Source organism: Moschus berezovskii, chromosome 6, assembly GCF_049115385.1.
Source record: "Moschus berezovskii isolate FMDL1 chromosome 6, NW_MosBer_1.0, whole genome shotgun sequence".
Classification (NCBI taxonomy): domain Eukaryota; kingdom Metazoa; phylum Chordata; class Mammalia; order Artiodactyla; family Moschidae; genus Moschus; species Moschus berezovskii.
Window position 1 is genome coordinate 112,443,652 of NC_142465.1, and position 21,611 is coordinate 112,465,262.

Consider the following 21,611-nt stretch of genomic DNA (forward strand, 5'->3'; position numbering starts at 1 on the left):
AGTGAAAATGAAGTCGCTCAGTCGTGTCCGACCCCTAGCAACCCCATGGACTGCAGCCCACCAGGCTCCTCCATCCAAGGGATTTTCCAGGCAAGAGTACTGGAGTGGCTTGCCCAAGTTAGTGTCCATTTAATCGGTGATGCCATCCAACCATCTCATCTTCTGCTTACATGAGCATTATAAACCCCACCACGCTGGGTTAATATTTCCTGCTTTAGTAAGTTGTCTTTTAAGTAAATTATGAGAAAAAGTAAAAATGTAAAAGCTTTTATATCTGCCCACCTATTTAGCATTTCTGAGACTGTCTAACCCTTTCTGCAGATCTGCATTTCCTTCTGGTGTCATTTCCCGTCACTCTGAAGGAAATGTCTATGGTATTTCTCTGAAAGAGGTCTGCTGCTGATGAATTATGTCAGTTTTCATTATCTGACGGGGTCTTCAGCCCTTCCTCTTCTTGAAGAATATTTCCACTGGATATATAATTCTTGGTTGACAGTTTTTTCTTTCATGTTAGAGATGTTGTTCCACTTTCTCTTGGTCTCAGTTTTCTCTGAGTCACTGATATTCTCACCACGGTTCCCTGTATATATGTTTCTTCTTTCTTGACTGTTTCTAGATTTTCTCTCTATCTTTGGTTTTCAGCACTGGACTGTGAAGGGCTTCACTGTGTATTTGCTCTGCTTCGAGTTATCTGAGCAGCTCAGATTCATCCGTAAATTGGATGTCAACAAGTTTGGGAAGTTTTTGACCATTATTTCCTCAAATATTTTCCCTCACTCCAATCTCACTCTTCTCTGTCTGTAATCCCAATTATCCTTATATTTGGCCATTTTCTGTTATATCATTGGTCTCTAAGGCATTGTTTGGTTTTCTTCAGTCTTTTTCTGTGTCCACAGGTTGAAATTTTTATATCAATTATTCTTCCAGTTCATTATTTTTTCCTCTTCTACTTCCATCTTCATTAAGCCTATTTAATGAGTCATGGAATCTCCATTTGGTTCCTTTTTATAGTTTCCATTTATCTGTGAAATCCCCTCTCTGTTCTCTCTTTAGAACCATATACTTCTTTCATCCTCTTAATATGTTGTCCTTTAACTCTAACTCTTTAAACAGTCTTCAGTTTGTTCTAAAATCTTTGTCTGCTAAGTCCAACATCTGAGCAATCTCATTTTCACTCCCCTTTGACTGTTTTTTTCTGGGTTATGTGTCACATTTTCCCATTTCTTTATGTATCTGGTGGTTTTGTTCTGAATACTGGAATCATGAGTCATATGTTGTAGAGACCCGGATTCATCCACCTTCCTAAGAGTGTTGACCCTTCAGCAGACAGTTCAGTTACTGGCAGCCCTGCCATGAACTTGTAGTTCTGCACTTGTTGGTCAATATCAGGCAAAAGCCCTGGCCCCTCACCTGCCAGCTCATTTCGCCTTCAGATCTTGTCACAGTTGAGTGTGATCTTGTCAGGATGGGTCTAGAGGGCATCTTACTCCAGGGTAAGGTCCTGGCTCCTAAGATGTACTCTTTCTGATGTTTCAGTTGATTGCTCAGGGTCTTAACGAGATATTAACTTGACTTTTCCACTCTGGCAGGGGCATGTACACACAGGGGACCCCTACACAAACTTCTGGGGCCCCTGTTTACCTTGCTGTCTCCTTTCTTCTGTCCCACCAGAACTTCCCAGATTCTCAGACCAGTGGGACTGCAGTAGTCTGTCTGCTTTTTCATCTGCAGTCAGGAAACTGTTCCCAGTCAGAGAACCAGAGTGATTACTGTTTTCACCTCTGAGTTTCCATTCTCTCAGGGATCACAAGCCTGAGTTACTTCATGTCCACTTGGAGGAAACAGTTGCCTCGTATATTTTTATCCAACTTTTTAATGATTATGGTGAAAGGGCTCATCTGGTACCAGTTCCTCTTTTTGGAAATGCAAGTGCACTTGACTTTTAAACCATAAAATGAATAACTAGAAATGTTATCATATATATTATCATATATATATTATTATACATATATTATCATTATCATACATAACTATAATGTAAATCATATATGTTATATAAGCTATATATATATTATTTCTGACATAATACTATATTATATTTACAAGGTATATATTAATTTATTTGTCACATATTTATTGAGGACTTACTGTATATAAGCAACAGTAGTAGTTGAAGAAAGGAAAAGCTATTAGAATCTTTCTTAAGATATTTGGAAAATAACAACCCAGCAAAATTTAGAGCCAGAGACAGCTTTCTCATCCAATATCGTCATGTTAAAGATGTTGAAACCTAGACCCAAGAAATTGACATGACTGTCAAGGTCACACAGCTATTAGTGGAGGAGAGAAAATAGCCTAGCATTTGTTTTCCAGTAAATCTGAAATCTCTAAAACAAAACCACTGAGCATATGTTTGGAGATTTTCCCCCTATAGAAAATCTGATCCATGCCAAGATCTCTATTGATTCATTAGTGATTTGAGCCAAATGGGAAATAAGTCAGTCTGGAATCCTAAGAACATACATAGAAAGGTTAATCCGTGCTGTTAATTCATGACAACCATAAGCTGTCAGCAATAAACAGGCCTGGTTCTTTATTAAACTCCACATGAAGGAGAGCCAGGAAGAAGCTGTGGGTTGCCTGGTGCAATGGTGTTTGATGGGAGAAGAGTTAGCGAGCTCTCCTCAGGGCTCCTTAGGGATCCATCCGACCTGATAACTCACAGTGAGTGTATCTCACTTGCCACCAAAGTCTTGGAGACACTTCAGTTTCCCTGAAACCCACGTCTTCTCCACCTTTCTGAGAGAAGGAGCAGCCACAGCCCAACCATGATTCCCCTCCACCCTGTTTAACCCTGTTATCAGGCATATCACTCTGCACACAGCCAGTCCCCAGGAACTTCACTCGAAAAAGCCCCGATCAGGGTCCAGCACTAGGAGAATTTGACTGTCAGAGACTTCTGAACCCTTTAGAATACATCCATATATTCAAAGATTTCCCCAGTGCCCTGGTTCTGGGGTGGGGGGAGTAAGGAAACCTGTAATGAGGGGACCTCCCCAGGGAGTTTCTTCCTGAGGAAGCACAGGTCAGTTTTGCTTTCTGAAGTGGCAGGTGGGGTCATTTGGATTAACTGTCCTGCTGGGGACAATTAGAACTCACTGGGCAAAATAAATCTTCTCTTTTCTAAAACTCGGAAAAGATATCTGACAAAAACAAATAGGAATCATCTCTGGAGAAAGATAACATCATCAAAGTTCTCCAAATTTTTTGAAAGATCAGTTTTGCAAAAACAGTCTAGCCCACACTACAAAATAACTAGGTCCACAATAAGACAAGACAATGTGAATGAAAAGGAGCAGAAACTATAAACAATGGAAACAGACACACATGGGATCTGGATATTGGAATTATCAGATATTGACTTGAAAATAACCACATTTACTATGTATATCAAAGACAAGGTCAGTGATTTTCCAGAAAACTAGAAGATATGGAAATGAACTGAATATAAGATTTAGAAATGAAGAATACGGTAGCAAATATGAAAATGCAGTGAAAGATTTGGCAGACTGAAAAAGGAATTATTGAATTGTGGTGAACTCAGAGGGAAATCTGGAGAGCAAAGCACAGAGAATGAAAAGAATGGAAAATACCGAGAATGTGAAAGGTTAGGGAATAAATGCTGAATTTTATGATTTTTTTATTTTTTATATCATTTTGGATAAGCTGTTTCAAGAGTTTTTTAATTTAATTTTATTTTTTGGGCACTCACCATGCAGCATAAAGGATCCTAGTTCCCCAGCCAGGGTTTGAACCCATGCCCCCTGCATTGGGAGCATGGAGTCTTAACTACTGAGCCACCAGAGAAGTCCCTGAAGTGTTTTTTTTTTCTACATTTACTGATAGACTCAGGATTTTGTTTACTAACGTGGTGAAGTACATTTTAACTTGTTATTGAAGTATAATACAGCGGTTAACTTGATGGAGGAGGAGCTACTACCTGGAGGGGCATGATGGAGGCTTCATAGAACTAGCGATGTTCTATTCCTTGGTTGGAGTGACGGTTACATGGCTTCATTTTGTGATCAACTGTACATAGTAACATCTTTCTGTTTAATACTTTTCTATTTGTATATCTCACAACTTTTTTTGCAAAATGTTTAAAACAGAAGAAAAAGTGCAGGCCCCGGCATCTGTCACTGGCAGGTGCCAAAAGAAGCCTGCATCGTAGGTTTCCTGTGGCAGAGACAATCACCCCCAGGAAGGCAGCATATACAGGGCAGCAAATCTTGATCCAGTCACTTCCCTTGGATCAGTGTTGTTGTGAGACTCACTTTTCAGAAGGATTTTGAGGCCCCACATGAAGCCACCACCTGCCTCGGCACGCGGTCAGACTTTCATGAAGGGTATTGGCTGATTTTGCATGGACAGCAGCTGATAGTGGAGAGTTTGCAGTCCAGTTGGCTGGTTTCTTTTGATTCTATTTTATTTCATTTTGGGTTGTGTGGGCTCTTCATTGGAGCGTGTGGGATCTTAGTTCCCCAACCAGGGATTGAACCCACGTCCACTGCATTACAAGGTGCATCCTTAACCACTGGACAACCAAGGAAGTCCCCAGGTTGGCTTGATTTTTAACGCCAGCTCCAGGTGTGTCATCCCGGAAGCATCATCACTGTTACCCCAGCCTTAGCTCATTTATCTTGCTCAAGACGGAGACTCAGTGAAATGATGTGTGCAGAGCGCTTAGCATGGTGCTCAGCACAGGCTGGGTCCTCAGGAAGCTGGAGCTACTATTTCCGTAGTCTCCATTCCGCCATATTTACTTTCTCCTAACATCATAATTTTAAAAATAGTTTTCCTTTGAGCTCCTCTTTCCAACTCATTTTGCTAATACAAACAATTCAACGTGAAGGTTGATATTTTAATTACTCTTATAGTTTGTAATTTATTAGGCAGCAGAGGACCCACTATCCCTCTTCCAGGTCAAAACCCTCCTTTCATGCTTACTGAAGCACTTGTGGGATGCAGAAATTTATTAAGATAGAAAGGTTAAATTAAAAGTAAATGAAAATCTCTAATGAGTAAAGACATTTTAATAAGAACATGCAAAAAAATAATGAAGCTAGAGACTGAAGGGAGCCATCCACGCAAGAGCTCTTCCTTCCTTCATCAGGCACCCTTGAACCTCTGGGTGACAGGCTTACCCCTTAACCCAACAGAGAACTATTTTCTCCCTAGTTCTAAATCTATTTGCTTTTGAAAGCCACTAACCGTATTAGACCATTAGAAAGTGTCCATTGCTTCATTAGCCAAGTGAAGCCACAAAACGTGATCTGTGAGATTCATCATGGCTCCAATTTCTAGCTGGTACAAACTTGTTGCTGTCGATCAGAAATAAGGGCAGTCATCTCAACTTGATGTTGATGGCGATGGTGACAATGGTGATGAGGGTGATGACAGTGACATTAAAGGTGGTGATGGTGATGATGATGCTATTGAAGGTGGTGATGATGATATTGAAGGTGATGATGACAGTGATGATGGTGACGTTGATCATGATGGTGATTATGGTGAGGATGAGGATGATGATGATGTTGTTTTTGATGACACAGATGACAGTCACAGCCACACATGCTAACAGGAACAAGCAGAGATGGCTTCGGATGTCTGTCATCAGGAAGACTTCCTTGGGTGCAGCCCAAATAGTTTTCTCTGAAAGTGACTTCTACTTCCTCACAATTCCAACAGAATTAGTGACTGGATTCCCAAATCTTCCAGAAATTTTTCTAAGAGGCAAAACAAAACCCAGGAGAGCATGAGGCCGGCAGATGCGGGAGCTGGGGTTCCTGTACACCCAGGCAGGCCATCTTCCATGTGGGACATGCAGGCCTTTCCACTGGACCCACCCAGCTGCCCACCCGGCCAGGTCCTTCCCCTCCTGCTCAACCTCCAGCTCATGTTGTCACTGCCCAAGGATGTTTCCTCCGCCCTCTGGCCATGGGAGTGGGTGGGACCTTCATGACACCCTATCTCTTCCTTGAAAGCACTTAAGTAGCTTGTGATTCCATGTTGATTAAGTAGTTATTTGATCCATGTTTGTCTTCTTTATAAGCTCTTTGAGGGTGAGGCCTCCAGGCCTCATACTGACCACCTGCCCCCATCCCTGGGGCAGCAGGTGGCCCATAAAACATAGTTCAACAAATGACTTTGAGTGAAAACAAAGGCATTGAGTGTGGTGACCCCAGAGTCCTCCTGTTCCAGACAACTTTGGTCCATCTGTGAGAAGCTTGTACCCACCACCCAGTGCTAAGCCCAGACGTCCCCCTGTTCAGTTATCCTCAGCATCACTCCCTGTGGAGTTGCAGTCAGGTCTCCTGGTCATTTCTGTTGCTTTCACACAGCTTGGTAGGAACCACTGAATCTGAATAGTTGGGACATGAATGTGCCTTTGTAGCTGCCAGCCAAGAAGCTCTAGGTCCACTCTGAACGATGAAATCAAACAACATCAGCAGAGACCTCTGAGTTGGGGTCTTTAGTGGTTTCTCCCCCCACCCACCCACCCCTTTATGCCAGGTGACCTGGGTCTGCTTCAGACATACCTGCATGTGCGGTTTGGCCCTCAGGTCTCATGGTCCTCTTTTCCGGGATCCAACTCATGGAGTCATTGCCACCCCCCCCAACCTGCCATCACCCCCAGGGCCCCCACAAACCATCTCCTCACTGGAGCGTGGCTGGACGAGAGGATTCTGAACTGATGAATCAGAAGAGCCGCTCTGCCCTCGGCCACGCATCATCATGGGCCAAGCATCACTTATAGCCAACACCTCCAAACCAGTGTCAACATGGTCTTGAAGGAAGACCCCGGGGCTGGTTTCCATAATCAATGATTCCTCTCAATCGTCTAAGGGAAAACAACATGCTTTGCATACTCAGACCCTCTACATCTTCCCTTCCCCTGGAAGTCTGAAGTTGTCCTCAACAGGAATGCAGACAGCGGTCTGGCCTCACGGCAGCGTGGAGGGAGAAGAAGAAAGGCAGTGCATGCAGTTCAGCTTCTCCATCCTCAGCTGATCCCAGCATCCAGTGAAGCTGCTCCTTAGAGTCCCATCTCCCTGGAAAGCTGGTGGCTGGCCTTCCTGGGGTGGGGGTGGGGGTGGGCAGTGCATCCCTCACGAGGAGGCCACCCACACGAATTGCAAATGAGAGACTGGACTCCCAGGTTGTATGTTGTGTGCCAGATGGAGCTGTCTGCTCCACATTCCTGCTGTCCCCGTAAGTCCACGTGTGTTTGTCAGGTCTCACATCCCTAATTAGGGCCAAGAGCACATACTCACCATGGGTGTGGCCCTTGGTGATCTCGTGTCCTCCAGGTGCTTCCTGGCTCGTCTGAACCCATACCTCCTCAGGGACCCTGCTCATTGTCCCATCTGAGGAAAGCACCGGGGTGCAGAGATGTCGCTGAGTTTTCCAGGTTGGATTGGGAGCAGGAGGAGCCTGTTGTGGGGATAGTTATGAGCCGGTTCCTAGGAGAAGCTGTTGAGACTTAGGTCTTGAGAGCCAGTTATGTGCAGGGGCGCTGCAGAGAGGGGCGCTGAGAGAGGGGCCCTGGTGACACCTGTACACCCCATCCTGGCGGCTGCTGGCGGTGGGACGGTGGGCAGGGGCTCGAAGCCTTTGCTAGACTGGCCTCAGAGGCAGTGCGGCCCCTTGGAAGCAGGGCAAGGCCCCGCCTTCCCAGAAGATGTCACGAGCATGTGCTATTGCTTCACTGATGCGGGTCTTTGACGCTGAGGGGCATGGGCCAGGGCACATGGAGGCATTGGGCACAGTCGTGCAGCCCCAGCCTAGAGTCAGGCCACCAGCACTGAGCCCTGTGCCTCTCCACCAGCTGTGACGCTTAGCCTCTCTGGAACACACTCTTCTCCTCTGTAAGATACAGTTACTGACAGTACCTACTTCCCTGGCTGTGCCAGGGGGATTGGGGTCATCTTCCTGCCCCAGCAAGTCTTCATTCCACGTCGATGAGGGCTGGGGGCTTCGGTGCCCTGGAGTCACTCTTCATCCACTGGCTGAATCCCCGCCAAGGCTCCTCCTCCATGAATTCATCCAGTCACTGCTTGTATCCCTCTGGGGATGGGAGGCTCACTATCTCTCAGAGTATCCTGCTCCACCTTAGGTCTGTTTCTTGGACAGTCTGTTTGTGTTGAACCTGAATCTTCTGGTTGGCCCTGGCTCCATTCCTGTGGTCATACTGAATTCCACCACTCTCCTTCAAAACAGCAGGTTAAATCCTGTGAAGGTCATTGACAGCCCGCTCTGTGCCTGTGTGCTTCCCACTCTACCAGTCTCGTCTTTTCCTGATGACACCCCTCGGTGTCTCCGGAAGATACCTGAATGAATGGCATGACTTCTGAAAGCAGCCTGTGCACTGAGTCCCTGCTGCATGCCAAGGAGCACAGATGAGAGGACGGGCGGCTGGAGCTGTGCATCAGGCAGGGAGCAGCATCCATGGGGGGACAAACACGTGCTGACATGGGGAAGCTGCAGCTGGAGAGTGCGCTGTGGGCCGGAGTCGGGGGCCATCAGCTGGAAAACATGGGTGACAGCGCATCAGAAGACTGGACACGTTGCGCTTGTGCTTTGGAACGAGCATCCCAGCTGCGACATGGAGACAGCGAGCTGAGAGACCAACCCAGCGGCCACAGTGTCCAATATCCACCCCAAGAGGCTGGGAGTGCCTCCCTCCAGGGGCGGGACCACAGATGAGTTCTTTTTCCGTCCCCCTTCCTTGTGTTTTCTCATTTCTCTATAATAAGCATTTTCCATCTCCTTCATGATGAACATGGATTATTTATGTAGTAACAGTTACTTTCAAAAGTCCTGCAAAAGTGAACTGGCAGGACTCGGTACGGATGGAATCCCAAGTCTGATATTGGTGCTTGGGGAGGGAGGTGCCCACCACCCTGACAGGAATGGGTGGGAGCAAAGCATCGGTCAGGAATTCTATGGCCCCAATGGTGGCCAGAAGCACAGGCATGACTTCCTCTGGGCATCTTCACAGCCAGGCCTGCAGGCCCTGGGGGTTCGCCTGTCCATTTGCAGAGCTCCCTGTGCCAGACTCGGTGACAGCAAAGCCCCCAGAATTTGGTGATGACAGCAGCAGCCTGCGCTTGGCTGTCTCAGGCCACGTGTGCTCAGCATCGAGCAAAGTCTCAGCGATGAAAGGGTCAGGAGAGCCCATAAATCCCCATGTTCACAAAACTCAGCCCAACGTGGGAGGCGGGTATCAATGTTTAAAAGCCACTTAATGAACATGTGACTGCAAATGGAGACTCAGCTCTGAAGGAAAGGAGTGGTTTCCAACAAGACCTAGAAGAAAGGGGGTGGGCCTTGGGCCGAGAGCAGAAGGATAAGCTGAGGGAGTTATGGGAAAGCATGCAGGCCGAGGGAACAGTGCAGACGATGGTCCTGGGGTGGGAGGAGGATGGCAGGTCTGGGTCTGAAAGAAGCACTGTTGGATCAGGAGTCCAGAGAGGGAGGGGCCTTGTAGGGTGGGAGGACCCTCCCCATCCTGTGTCCCCCTATTCTCTGCCACATTCCCCTCATGGCCTGGACAGCCTCCTCCGGGGATGCCCCCAGCAGTCACCCAGAAAGCCAGCGTGCAGCTCGGCTGTCAGCTTCCTCCGAGGCACTGCACACCTGACCGCAGTGTGTACAACCTGCTAATTAACAGAATCACTCGGATTGGAAAGCATCATGTTCTACTGGGAGGCTGCGAAGCCCTCTCATTAATTCGCAGGTGAAATTATGCTGGCTTTTCTCTTGTTTTGCTTCCTCTCCCCAGCTCACTTAATGGCTGGGGTGAGTCCTCCCAATTGGACTTGTGAACCCCTCTCCTCCAGGTCATGAAGCCTCAGGGACCCCCTCAGGGCACAGGGAGGGAGTGCCCCGCCTTTGGGCACCAGTGCCAAGGGCAGTGGGGGCAGAGGGTGACACCCCCAGTGCAGGAGAGGAGGAAGTTTATTCCTAGCTGGTGGGTAGGTCTGAGACTAACAGTGCCCCACGGGAGGTGACTCAGAGGTGGGGGTCCTGGCGTCCGTGTAACCCTCCACACAACCAGCCTGGGCAAGAGGCAGGGAGCCGGCCCTTCCCCCACGTCTGTCCTGGACGTGGAGATGGTATCCCTCTGTTGACAGAGGGCCTCCTGGGACCTGGAGGAGGTCTGGGGGGGGGCTTGCCAGCAACCCCTATTTACAAATGAACGTGTGCAGCCTCTTTGAACAAGGAACATTCGGGGGTGATATTTACAGTTCAGCTTGTAAGCAAGGGGTCCTTCTCCCTGTAAGACAGCAGCATAGGCCTGAAACCCCTGGGTGCTGACAAGACCTGTTGTGAAAGCTTTTTACTTACTCTTTTTTCCCTGAAAGGATCAGGGGACTTTAGAATCCATTTGTTGAGGTGACACGTGCAAACCAGAACTTCCCCTCTAACCATGCTGAAGTGCGCTAAGACAACTCCACCTCCATTGCTAGGATCGCTCTCCTCCTCCCCAGCTGAGAGGCCCTTAGAAGGACAGTGTCTGCCCGTCCTGCCGTTTGGATGTGGCTCCCAGGGAGGTTTGCAGTCAGGCCCACCTGGATCCACTCCTGCACCCTGCCAGGCGTCACTCTGACTGTGCAACCTGGAGCCTCGGTTTCCTCACCTGAAACTGGGTGGCAAGACCCTCACGAGAGGCGAGGCTGAGCAAATGCCATGAGCTTCAGGCAGCGGGGCTGACAGCATGAGCTTTGTCATTCCAGGTCTCCAGGTGGTCCTGAACTCCATCATCAAGGCCATGGTGCCCCTGCTGCACATTGCCCTGCTCGTGCTCTTCGTCATCATCATCTACGCCATCATTGGCCTGGAGCTCTTCATGGGCAAGATGCACAAGACCTGCTACAACCAGGAGGGCATTGCAGGTAAGGGAGGCGCCATCCCTCCCGACCGCTGGGGAGCCCTGCCTTCTGGCATCCGCGTTTCCTCTGCCAAGAGAGGCAGGGATTTTCTCTCTGGAGTCTAGCTTTTCTGTTTACTAAAATGAGTCTCTGTTAAAATAGCTAAACATGAGCTTTGTCCAGCACTGCTCTGTGTGTGTGTGTGTGTGTGTGTGTGTGTTAGTCACTTCAGTCATATCCAACTCTTTGAGAACCCATGGACTGAAGTCCGCCAGGCTCCTCTGTGCATGGAATTCTCCAGGCAAGAATACTGGAGTGAATAGCCGTTTCCTTCTCCAAGGCATCTTCCGACCCAGGAATCGAACCGGTGTCTCTTGCATTGCAGGCAGATTCTTTACCATCTGAGCCACCAGGGAAGCCCCGTCTGGCACTGATAAGCATTCTTTAAACAAGGCGCTTAGCCAACGCTGAATTTTTTAAGAATCGGAGCTTAGCTGCTGACTCTATCCTTGCCCGATCGTGTGGCTTATCATCAACTATACCCTCGGAAGAAAGCCCCGCCCCCGGGAGGAAGCCCCGCCCCCGGGGAGGAAGCCCCGCCCTCGGCTGGTAGGCTTGCCGGTCACAGCCATGCATACTTCTCCCTTCTCACCTCTGGGGTGACCTGGCTCCTCTGCCTCAGTGTTTCTGCCTCCCGTCCGTGGGCCCCAGTACAGGTGAGGAGGACGACCTGTGACAAAACTCCTTTCCTCCGGGAGGTGTGGCTCTCCACATCCCTCCCATAAGCTAGTGCATTTAATGAGCCCTGCTGCTCACTGAGTTCACCCTGGTAGGACTGAAGTTTGGGCTTGACAGACACTCCACAGACTGCTGTCTTTGGCTCCTAACATCTCAGCTGGACTTTAAAAAGAAAACATTTAAATAGAAATCAACAAGGCTTTTAAACAGACAAAGTAATGTAGCACAAAAGATTATTTAAAACAATTTACTCTGCAAAGGATTGAGCCCTGTTCAATATGTGTGACTTTTTTCAAACAAGATCTTCCATCTTAGTTTTTTGGTGTCTTGGGAAAGAAAGGGGAGCATCCTCTGAAGCCTTGAAGGACCCTCTGTCCCCTCCACATCCATCGCGTCTCATTCCCCTCAACCCAGGCGGTAAATTAAACCTGAGCACCTTGGCCTGGGGTGTGGCGGGAACATTCAGCGGAGGGAGTGACATGAATTATTCACATTCAGAAACCGAAGCAGACCCCCTGATCTGTGTTTGGTTTGGTTTCGCCTTGAACCTCTGATCTGTGTGGTCTGCTTTGGCTTGGACCCCTGATCTGTGTGCTCTGGTGCGGCTTGGACCCCTGATCTGTATGGTCTGGTTAGACTTAATAGGTTGACTGGGTCTTTGTACATGGCCACAGTCGAAACAAAACCCCAAAACTGTGAACCGATAGTTAGAGATTCACACGATTGTTTTAACTTTCTTGATGGTGAGTCTAAAAGGAGACTGTTTTTTTCACTGTAGAGCTCATTTCTTGGGTCATAATTATATAAAATAAACTGTCATGTTTTTTAAAAAAAATAATTTTTAATTGAAACAATTGGGTCTTGACTCTAGCTAAAATTCTGAGATTTTCAGCCTTGCTTAAAGAAATACCCAACATCACAGTGAGTAATGTTCTCCCCCTTTAATTCAAAGCCTTCTTTTTGTTGGGCTCCATTTGTAGCTGCCCTGAACCAATACATTTACATTGACTGTGCAGCTTCCTTAGGGCTCATCCTAAGACCTGCCTGAGAGTGACTGTAGGACATGTAAAGTTCATGCCGTCGTATTGAAATGGTCATGACCCATCTGACCCAGACTTCTCAGGCCGGCGTGGGGATGTCAGGTCTAGAAGACCCCATCAGCTGGGCAATGGGCCACGACTGGGCTCACTTGAGCACCGAGGGGGCGGGGGCATGGTGAGATTCCCATTGAGCAACCTGCTCCCATGCAGCTGTGCTCCCTGAGCTGAGAGAGACGCTCACACACCTCTCTCCCCGACCCCTGCCCCAAGGTTTCTGCCCTGAAGGATGGGGAGCAGCCAAGGCGGGTTTCCTGAAGGCAGCAGGATCCTGTGGGGCTGCACCAGCACTGCCTGGAAGCCTCTGACTTTGTGGTCAGGCTGTCAGTGGTCTCAAATGGCCAGTAAATGGTGGGTGTGATGGCCCGGGCCATGGGCTCCTCTGTGCTGGACGAGGCAGCCATAGGCCTGCCAGGACCTCCAGTGGCCCCTCTGTTCTCAGGGGACTGCAGGAATGGCCTGGCCTGGCCGGGTGGACAGTCTGTCTGGGAACACACTGCTGTCCATTCCTGAGGGTGAACAGACCAGGAAATGTGCCTACTTCCTTCCAGAAAACTCCCAGATTATTTATCTGATGGTTTACCCCTCCCCGCCCCACCATCGGGTTCGGAAGAGAATCGACCCCCACTGCAGAAACACAGTCAGCTAGGGAACCCAAGGACAGACCCCGGGGACACGCTCCCAAGGGAAGAGCCCTGCCAGCCCCACAGGAAGGGGACCTCGCTGTGTGTGGGCCCAGCCCCCCATAGGGAGGGCACCCAGGACACTGGCTGCAGAGCCGATTTGCCCAGCGCCCTGCACCTAATCCTGGGTGGTCCAGGGACCCTCATCCCACAGTGGTGGGGGCTCCTTCCACCCACACGGTGACCAGCACTGACAAGGAGGGACACATACGGGAACCCGGACACACTCAACACAGCCAGAGGGTGGAGGGCCCAAGCCTGCAACCTTTGACCCCAGTCCCCCTTTGCTTTGGAGACATTGGCGTCACCTTTGGAATGGGTATCTTTTTTTCATTTTAGACTTTGGGTTGAATTCCTGAATTTTTCTGCAAATTGAGATTATGCTGAAGTGCCTGAGTGTCCTTGTCTTGGTTCTCTTAAGGGATTTTACATCCAATGATTTTTTACACTTGAGACGGCTTTGTGAGCATGTAGACCTGAGGAAACCTTGGGTGTCGAATCCACACCAGAAAGCTCTGGGCTGCCGGTGGACTGTTGTTCCATCCCTGGGCTGCCCCTTCCGGTCCCTGAAGACGCAGCCTTTGGAGACACGCGTTCCCTGATTCTGGAGGCATCTGCAAGGCGCCTTCCTTGTTCCTCAACAGACACATCACCATATGTCCATCCCTTTTGTCTCTGGTTGTCCCATCTGTTAGGTGGCGCTCGAGCCAGGTCACTCTGAATCGCTCTCCCAAGCACAATAATTACCCCTGAGACTGGATGAGAGCTGGTTGGCCGAAACCCAGACATGAAATCACTTTCTCTCTATTCACTCCTCAGATTTGGGGCCTCAGAAAGTAACTGGTTTTGTCTTTGGTATCTTCTCCCTGGAACCCCTTGCTGGCATTCTCCCAGAGTCCCTGCTCCTACTGGTATTAACCACACTTCCAAAATCTCTCTCATCTTCACCTCTATTCTTCTGCCACAGACTTAATTTGGAACTTTCCAGAATGACCCCTCCTCTCTCACTTCTGCTTTGAAATGGGGAGCCCGCATGGCTTCAGCTCTTTCTCCAACCTCCCGGTCCCGCCTTCCTCTCTGGGAATTTATGGCTCTGCGGAAAACCCAACATGTCTTCACATTTAGACTAATTTCCCCTCACCGTCAAGGGCATGTTGCCAGGACCTGCTGATCTGTGTGTGTTCACATTTTCCAAGTGTTCCCTTTAGTGCTTTTTATAGACACCTATTTTTACCAGATTGTTATTGCTCCTTAATTGTTCTTGAATCTTTTTTTATTGTTGTTCAAGACCGATTCAGGATAGCAGAGAGGCACTTGATCCTGCAGACCGACTTTCTGAATCTGGTCCTCTCTCATTTTTTAATGAGATTGCATCCCCTGGACGCTGTTTTCTTTCTTAATGAGATTGCGTCCCCTGGATGCTGTTTTCTTTCCAGCATCAGTTTATAAAGCCCCGAGATCCGTGCTCCTCCCTTGAGGACATCAGAACCCACTCTAGGAGCCTTCATCTCTTCCTTATTTCAGTTCTGAGGAATTGGGATGCAAGGAAAGCTATCAGATTGGGGGTCTCAGTACAAAGATTAGCAGCATCTTTACTGCACTAGAGAGCAAGACCCGAGAAAAAGAAACCCAAGTTTCTATGTTGTTCACCTTCTCTTTTGTCTTATCTTTCATCTTCCCAGCACTTTTGTCACAGTGACTGAACACATCAACCCAGAAAGCCATCACTAGACCAGTGGACCCAATAAAACTTACGATCTGTTTGGTTCCTGGGTTTCCAGTCCACTTACCCTCAATTTCCAGGTGCTTGTCATCCACTTTCTTATGTATTCCTTAGGTCTGAGGCTCACTTTGCAGGTTCCACCCTCTTACAGCATCCCATTACTTAACCTCACATCCAAATTTGCAAAGACTTCAAAAGTTCAGAAGTCACCAAAAACAGACCGAGATTCCTTTCCATGAAGGGGGTCTCCTGGGGGCTAGACCCCCAGGGTAGGAAGTGGTGCTGATACTGTCATCCCCCATATGATTCAGGGACCCGGGATTCCCTGGGTCGTTGCACACACACCTGACCTGGAGTGCCAGGCCTGGAACAGGAAGCTGCTCTGCTCACAGCGGCCCCAGCCTGTGGAAGCTGGCCAGCCAGCTGTCCATCAGCGGGCGAGCGGATAAACCCACAGTGACCTGTATGTTCGTGGAAAGGAACAGATCATGAAACATGATGCCTCGTGAAAAAATATGGACCTCCAAAGCCACCTAGTGTGATTCCATCCACATGAAATTGCGAGGCAGGCAGATCCGTAGACAGACGGCAGGTATGACTGCCGGGGGCTGACTGCAGACGGGGCTCGGAAATTTGGGGTGGTGGAAGCGTTTCCAAATGGGTTGTGGTAACGGCTGGACAGCTCTATAAATTTACTAAAAATAACTGAGCTGTCCATGCTCACTGATGACTTGTCCAGCATGTAAATTATGTTTTGATGAAGCTGTTGAAAAGAGAGAGAAAGGCAAAAAGCCAAAACGACACAGGCCGGCGTGTGTCTCCAACCGCACAGCTCAATTCACGCCCCAAAGGGTCACCCTCAGTGAAGACTTAGGATTAGTATTCCTCTGCTGTCATCCTCCGGGGAGTGGAAAGCTGTAATCTGAAGCCACAGACTGAGAAGCAGCCCAGCAGCCAATAGCCTCAACATCGAAGTCCTCGCCCCCAATTACTTGGGTCTGTCAGAAACCAGAGAGGACCCTGGTGGCCTGGAGTCTCCGAATGAAGGACGAGAAGCAAACTTTCTCTCTGGGGCCACATCCTCTCTGCCATTTGAGTTGTTTGCTAGAACAAAGGTCAGTTCTGTTTTTCCCTGTTTCTTTCTACAAGCCCAAGACGATGCCCTTAATTTCTCAGAGTTCTGTGAATTCCATGCCGTTACCTCTTGGCAACTGGGACCAAGATTCTCAGTATTTTACCAAAATGGAAATTCTCAGCTCAGCCAAGTCTCGTTCAATCCACCAATGACCTCTTCATGAAAAATAGCCTAACTCACTGCTTTCCCAGCACCTCTTCCTAGAGCATGGAATTAGCCTGAGCACAGCCTGCAGCCATGGGAGATGTTAAGCTGTTTCCTGGAAAAGACAAGAGGGCTGCATACCAGGGAGCGTTCTTCCCATCCCCCATGGCCGCTCTGTCCTGAGTAGAGGTCCAGATGGTTTTTCTCTCCTGAAGACGCTGGAGAAAAGGGCAGGAGGCAAGGCTCCACGTGACACAGCCACACAAAATACTACAGTGGCATTGTTCCCTGAGGCTGGGATAATGCTCTGTAGGGGGTGCTTTTCACCATCAGAATTTGTTCTCCATCCTTCATCAAGAAGGCATCCTCTGCTGTAGAGTGACCTGCATCCCTGGTGAAGCATCATGTTACATGCTGCATGGACCTGTGGGGAGACAGGAAGTGTCACTGAGCAGGATCTCTGGCCAGTTATGTGAAAGAACCTTCCCATCAACAATACTGAGGGATCCTGAGAAAACTACAACTGAAAAAGACACGTGTACCCCAAAGTTCATAGCTGCACTATTTACAATAGCTAGATCATGGAATGAACCTAGATGTCCATCAACAGATGACTAGATAAAGAAGCTGTGGTACATATATACAATGGAATATTACTCAACCATAAAAAAGGATGCATTTGAGTCAGTTATAATGAGGTGGATGAACCTAGAGCCTATTACACAGAGTGAAGTAAGTCAGAAAGAGGAAGACAAATATCATATATTAACACATATCTGTATGGGATCTAGAAAGATGGCACTGATGAACCTATTTGCAGGGCAGCAGCGGAAATGCCGACATAGAGACAGACTTGTAGATACAGGGGAGGAAGGAGAGGGCAGGACAAATGGGGAGAGCAGCAGGTAAACACAGACACTAGCATATGCAAAACAGATGGCCTGTGGGGATTTGCTGTGTGACAGGGAGCTCAAACTGGGGCTCTATGACCACTCAGAGTGGTGGAATGGGGTGGCAGGTGGGAGGGAGGTTCAAGAGGGAGGGGACGTATGTGTGCCTATGGCTGAATCATGTTGTATATGGCAGAAAACAATGCAATATTTTAAAGCAATTATCCTTCAATTAAAAATAAATAATTTTTTTCAAAAAACATACTGGGCAGGTGGGATGAATTGGGAAATTGGGAATAATTGACATGTACACTATTAATACTATGTATATAATAAATGACTAATGAGAACTTAGTGCTCTGTGGTGATGTATATAGGAAGGAATCCCCAAAAGGGGGATATATGTATACCTGTGGCTGATTCACTTTGCTGTACAGCAGAAATTAACACAGCAGTGTAAAGCAACTATAATAAAAATTATTGGGTTGGCCAAAAATTTCCATAATATCCTATGGAAAAACCTGAGCGAACTTTCTGGCCTACCCAATAATTTTTTTAAAAAACCCACAATGCCCTCACCGTAAACTCTGGCATTCCCACAGAAATGTCTGCAGATACTTGAGCACCAAAAACAGAAGTCAAGGCCTCCCCTCTGCGCTCCAGGATGTTTTTACTCAGAGTGGTCGCCTCATAGTCATATCTTTCTTGGCCATTTGAGGGGCAGCCTCTCCTGTCTTTGAAGTCAATCCAGGTTAAATAGTTTTACAACACTCAGCTGAAAGCACTGACCTTCTGAATTGACGGCAGCCTGAATGAACACCTAGTGCCGTGTGTGTTCGCTTGTGTTTGTGGCGTTGGTGTGACTGTGCTCTGTGCTGTCGCTGCTGGGTCCTTTGCCATCCCACCCACTGTTTGTCTAACTTCTCTCTTCTTTCTCTGCCCATCCCTCTCCCCCACCCCCGCCTCCTTATCTCTTCCCCTGGTCACTTGAGATGTCCCAGCAGAAGACGACCCCTCGCCCTGTGCCCTGGAGACGGGCCACGGGCGGCAGTGCCAGAACGGCACGGTGTGCAAACCAGGCTGGGACGGGCCCAAGCACGGCATCACCAATTTCGACAACTTCGCCTTCGCCATGCTGACTGTGTTCCAGTGCATCACCATGGAGGGCTGGACCGACGTCCTCTACTGGGTGCGTGCTGGGGCTGGCGGGGCGGGGAGCATGCGCCTTCCAGGGACGAGCAGTCACACACACACACCAGGAGCAGTGAGGACCTTGATTTCTTCCAGGTCTTGCCTGAGGAGCAAAGCCCATGAGCCTCTCTCTGCTCACCAGCCCAAGAAAAGTGTCACCTCTCATTTGGCCCCCACAGTGGGGAGCGCTGGCACACAGCCCAGTGGGGCTACGGCCGACCCAACACAAGGGTCCTCTTATAGGGCTTCTCCCGCCCCGTGCATGTCCTGCCCGTGTCCCCAAGGGAGCGCGAGGGCACACGTTCAATTTCTAGGGCTAAAGAGAAAACTCAGGCCTGGTCTTCAAAGAGGAAAGCGTTTTTATTGAATTGCGCAGCATCGCGGCATTCTATTGTGTTTTACCTCTCGTGTTGATCTCCCCTCGTTATATCAGATAGTCCACCGGACAAATGCAGAGCCAGCCTCTTCACTCCTGATAGAAGGCTCTGCTGGTCACGTGATGCATATTCAGAAATGTCACTCCTCAAGTGCCAGCCAATCAGCAGTAAATCTCCTTTTACCTTAAAGATGCCCTTTTATCAGCCAGCAGCCAACACGACTTTGCCAGCGTCCGAGCTGTGGAGGGGCAGGTTTTCATGCAGCCTGCCCCACAGGCAAACACACCATATTTGATCTAGCTTCATTCTGGCAGTCAAGTCCATTATTTGTAAAAACCCCAGAAAATGTCATTCTCCGTAGGATCTCTTACTTCCACGTGAGAACTGACTTGCCAGAGCCCAGCGCTGCACTCCAGCGTTTGGGCGGAAAATGCTTGTTATCGGGCTTGAGAATACCGTCACGCCCAGAGTTTTGCAAATAATCAAGTGGATTTGGCTGCCCTGAAAACAGTCTAAGAGGCTGTTTGGGGAGGGAGGGATGCCAGACTGCCAGGCTGGGAAGAACCAGAGCCAGGAGAGGTGTCCACCTCCACCCCTGACCAGGAGGAGGAGTTCTGGAACCTCTCAGAGATGCTCTGCACATTGCGGGCATTGTGACTGCTAAACTGTTTTCAACAATTCAGAAGCCCTCTTCTCCCAGTTTCTGGGGGCAGACTGAGACCCTGCACTGCCGTGAAACATGCGCCTCTCTTCATAGAACCAGTTTAAACTTGCCCATGTGCCTTGAACCCCACCAGTGATATTCAGTGTTCCCTGCTTGATAGGGGGTGCCTGGGGTCCTCAGGATTCAGACACAATTACATCCAACTCAGGGCAGAGAAACCAGCTAGACTGCACTAAACAATGGTGGTGCTGTGGGAGCCCGGTAGAGTGGTCATGCAGCTTCACTCTCAGAAAAGACACGGGTCTAATCACCTCTCCCTCCAACCGAGATGAACATTGGCACACGTCTCCCAGGCTCATACTCAGTACGAATTTGGCTTTAAATAATTTGTGAGACAAAGAGAGATGAGCTTACTCTATCCAGGCAAGTTTAATTTCTTTTAGCAAAGCAGACAGAATTCAAAAGTGGCCCTAAGGAGTCCTTCTACCTTGGGTGGGTCCCACTGGCCAGCCAAAGACAGAGACGTCCTCTGCCAACGGGCATCACAGGACGCGTGGTCGTGTGGGACTGGGCTCGGGGGCCTCACCATACAAGCTCCAAACCCAGGCCCTACGTTGCCATGGAAACACCTCCCATGGCATCAAATTGAGGGCAAGACGGCAGTGGGTGGGTGGGTGGGGGTGGGGGGAATAGGTATAATTGACTTTGCTGATGGCCTGATGTATTTTTGTGATCCTCCTTCATCCCTCCCTCCCGCTTCCCACCCCCCCACCCAGATGTGGTCCAAGGAGGTGCTGTCACAGTGACAGCCAGAGTGGGGGTTGAGAGGAGCTCACCCGGCAACCAGCAATTTTCAACAGCTGTGTTGTGCTTTCCCCCCTCTCCCACCTCCAGTGGGGGGAGGTGGTGATGAGCTTGGGCAGAGCATGGCAGTGTCAGAGGTGGGGACAGTCCCCAGCCCATGGGACAGCCTTCCCCTGACCTTCCAAGCACCTTCCTAAGTGACTGAGCTATGTGTGCATGTGTGTCTGTGTGCACACACACACACACACATACACCCCTGAAGGCGAAAGGGAACCTCCTGGTGGGTATTTTGAAGGAGGCCCCTCCTAGCCCAGAGCGCCCGCCTGCTCTCTCTCCTCTGCTTCTGTACCCTCTCTGGTCGCTCCTCCTTCCTCTCCTCAGGCTCATTCTCCAAAAACCCACAGACTCTCACACCCCTCTTTGCTTTCCTATAAAACACGGAGCTCTCTAAGCAGGGAGGGGCCCACTCCCCAACCCAGTCCAGCCGGGGGACAGATGGTGAGGGTCCAGCCAGGGGATGGACACTGAGGGCCCAGCCTCAGCCCCTGCAGGAGTTCCCAGAGGTCCCCACGCCCTGTGTCTGTGGAGGGCAGGGCGCAGGGCATCTGCAGGGAGGCATGAGTGTCCCCTGAGTCCCAAGCAGGGCTCCGAGCAGGATTTCGGGCACCTTGCACTTGAGGAAACTCAGTGCCTCAGCAACTGTCCATGAAGGTCTGTTGACCTCTGCCCATGAGACCCTCTGCCCGGGGCCGCAGACTCTGCTTCCCGTGTGACACAGGACAGCCATCTGGCCTGTGTCCTGGCCTCACCTCCCCCACCAGCACTCACCCCCGCCCCACTTCCTGACACCTCCTGTTTTCCCCAGTTGGTTTCTCCCTGACCAATTCTTCTGCTGATTTTCAAGAATTAGAGATTCAGCTTAAAACTAAAATTAAAAGGACTCCCTCATGAGAAATCACAAAAAGGAAAGATGTGTCTTTGGGAGCTTCCGCCTCAGTTTGGCTCCAGCAGGAAAGAAAGCGTAAGGTTTAACTTTGCACAAGTCAGTGGTCAGCTCCACACTCACATGCGTGGACATGCTGGGAGGACATTCCTGACACACATGCATGCACACACATACACACGCATGCATACACGTACGCACACACATATATATACATACACACGCGAGTGCACATGCACACACACACATGTACGCACCGTGGCCACTGATCTCTGGCCTCAACACTGC

The 21,611-nt window shown here is 49.3% G+C and overlaps 1 protein-coding gene across 13 annotated transcripts in view; it reads left to right on the forward strand.

Annotated features, from left to right (window-relative positions):
• CACNA1C (calcium voltage-gated channel subunit alpha1 C) overlaps nt 1–21,611 on the forward strand; it is a 461,815-nt gene that overhangs the window by 322,517 nt on the left and 117,687 nt on the right. For 12 of the 13 annotated variants that reach the window (XR_016037705.1, XM_088837459.1, XM_088837460.1 and 9 more), the window contains exons 6-7: nt 10,800–10,958; nt 18,337–18,533. Coding sequence is in view for 12 of the 13 variants with exons in the window: in XM_088837459.1 (XP_088693585.1) it covers nt 10,800–10,958; nt 18,337–18,533 (356 nt within the window). In the remaining variant the exon portion in view is untranslated. The remainder of the gene's footprint in view (nt 1–10,799; nt 10,959–18,336; nt 18,534–21,611) is intronic. The other variant, XM_088837450.1, reaches the window with a different exon arrangement.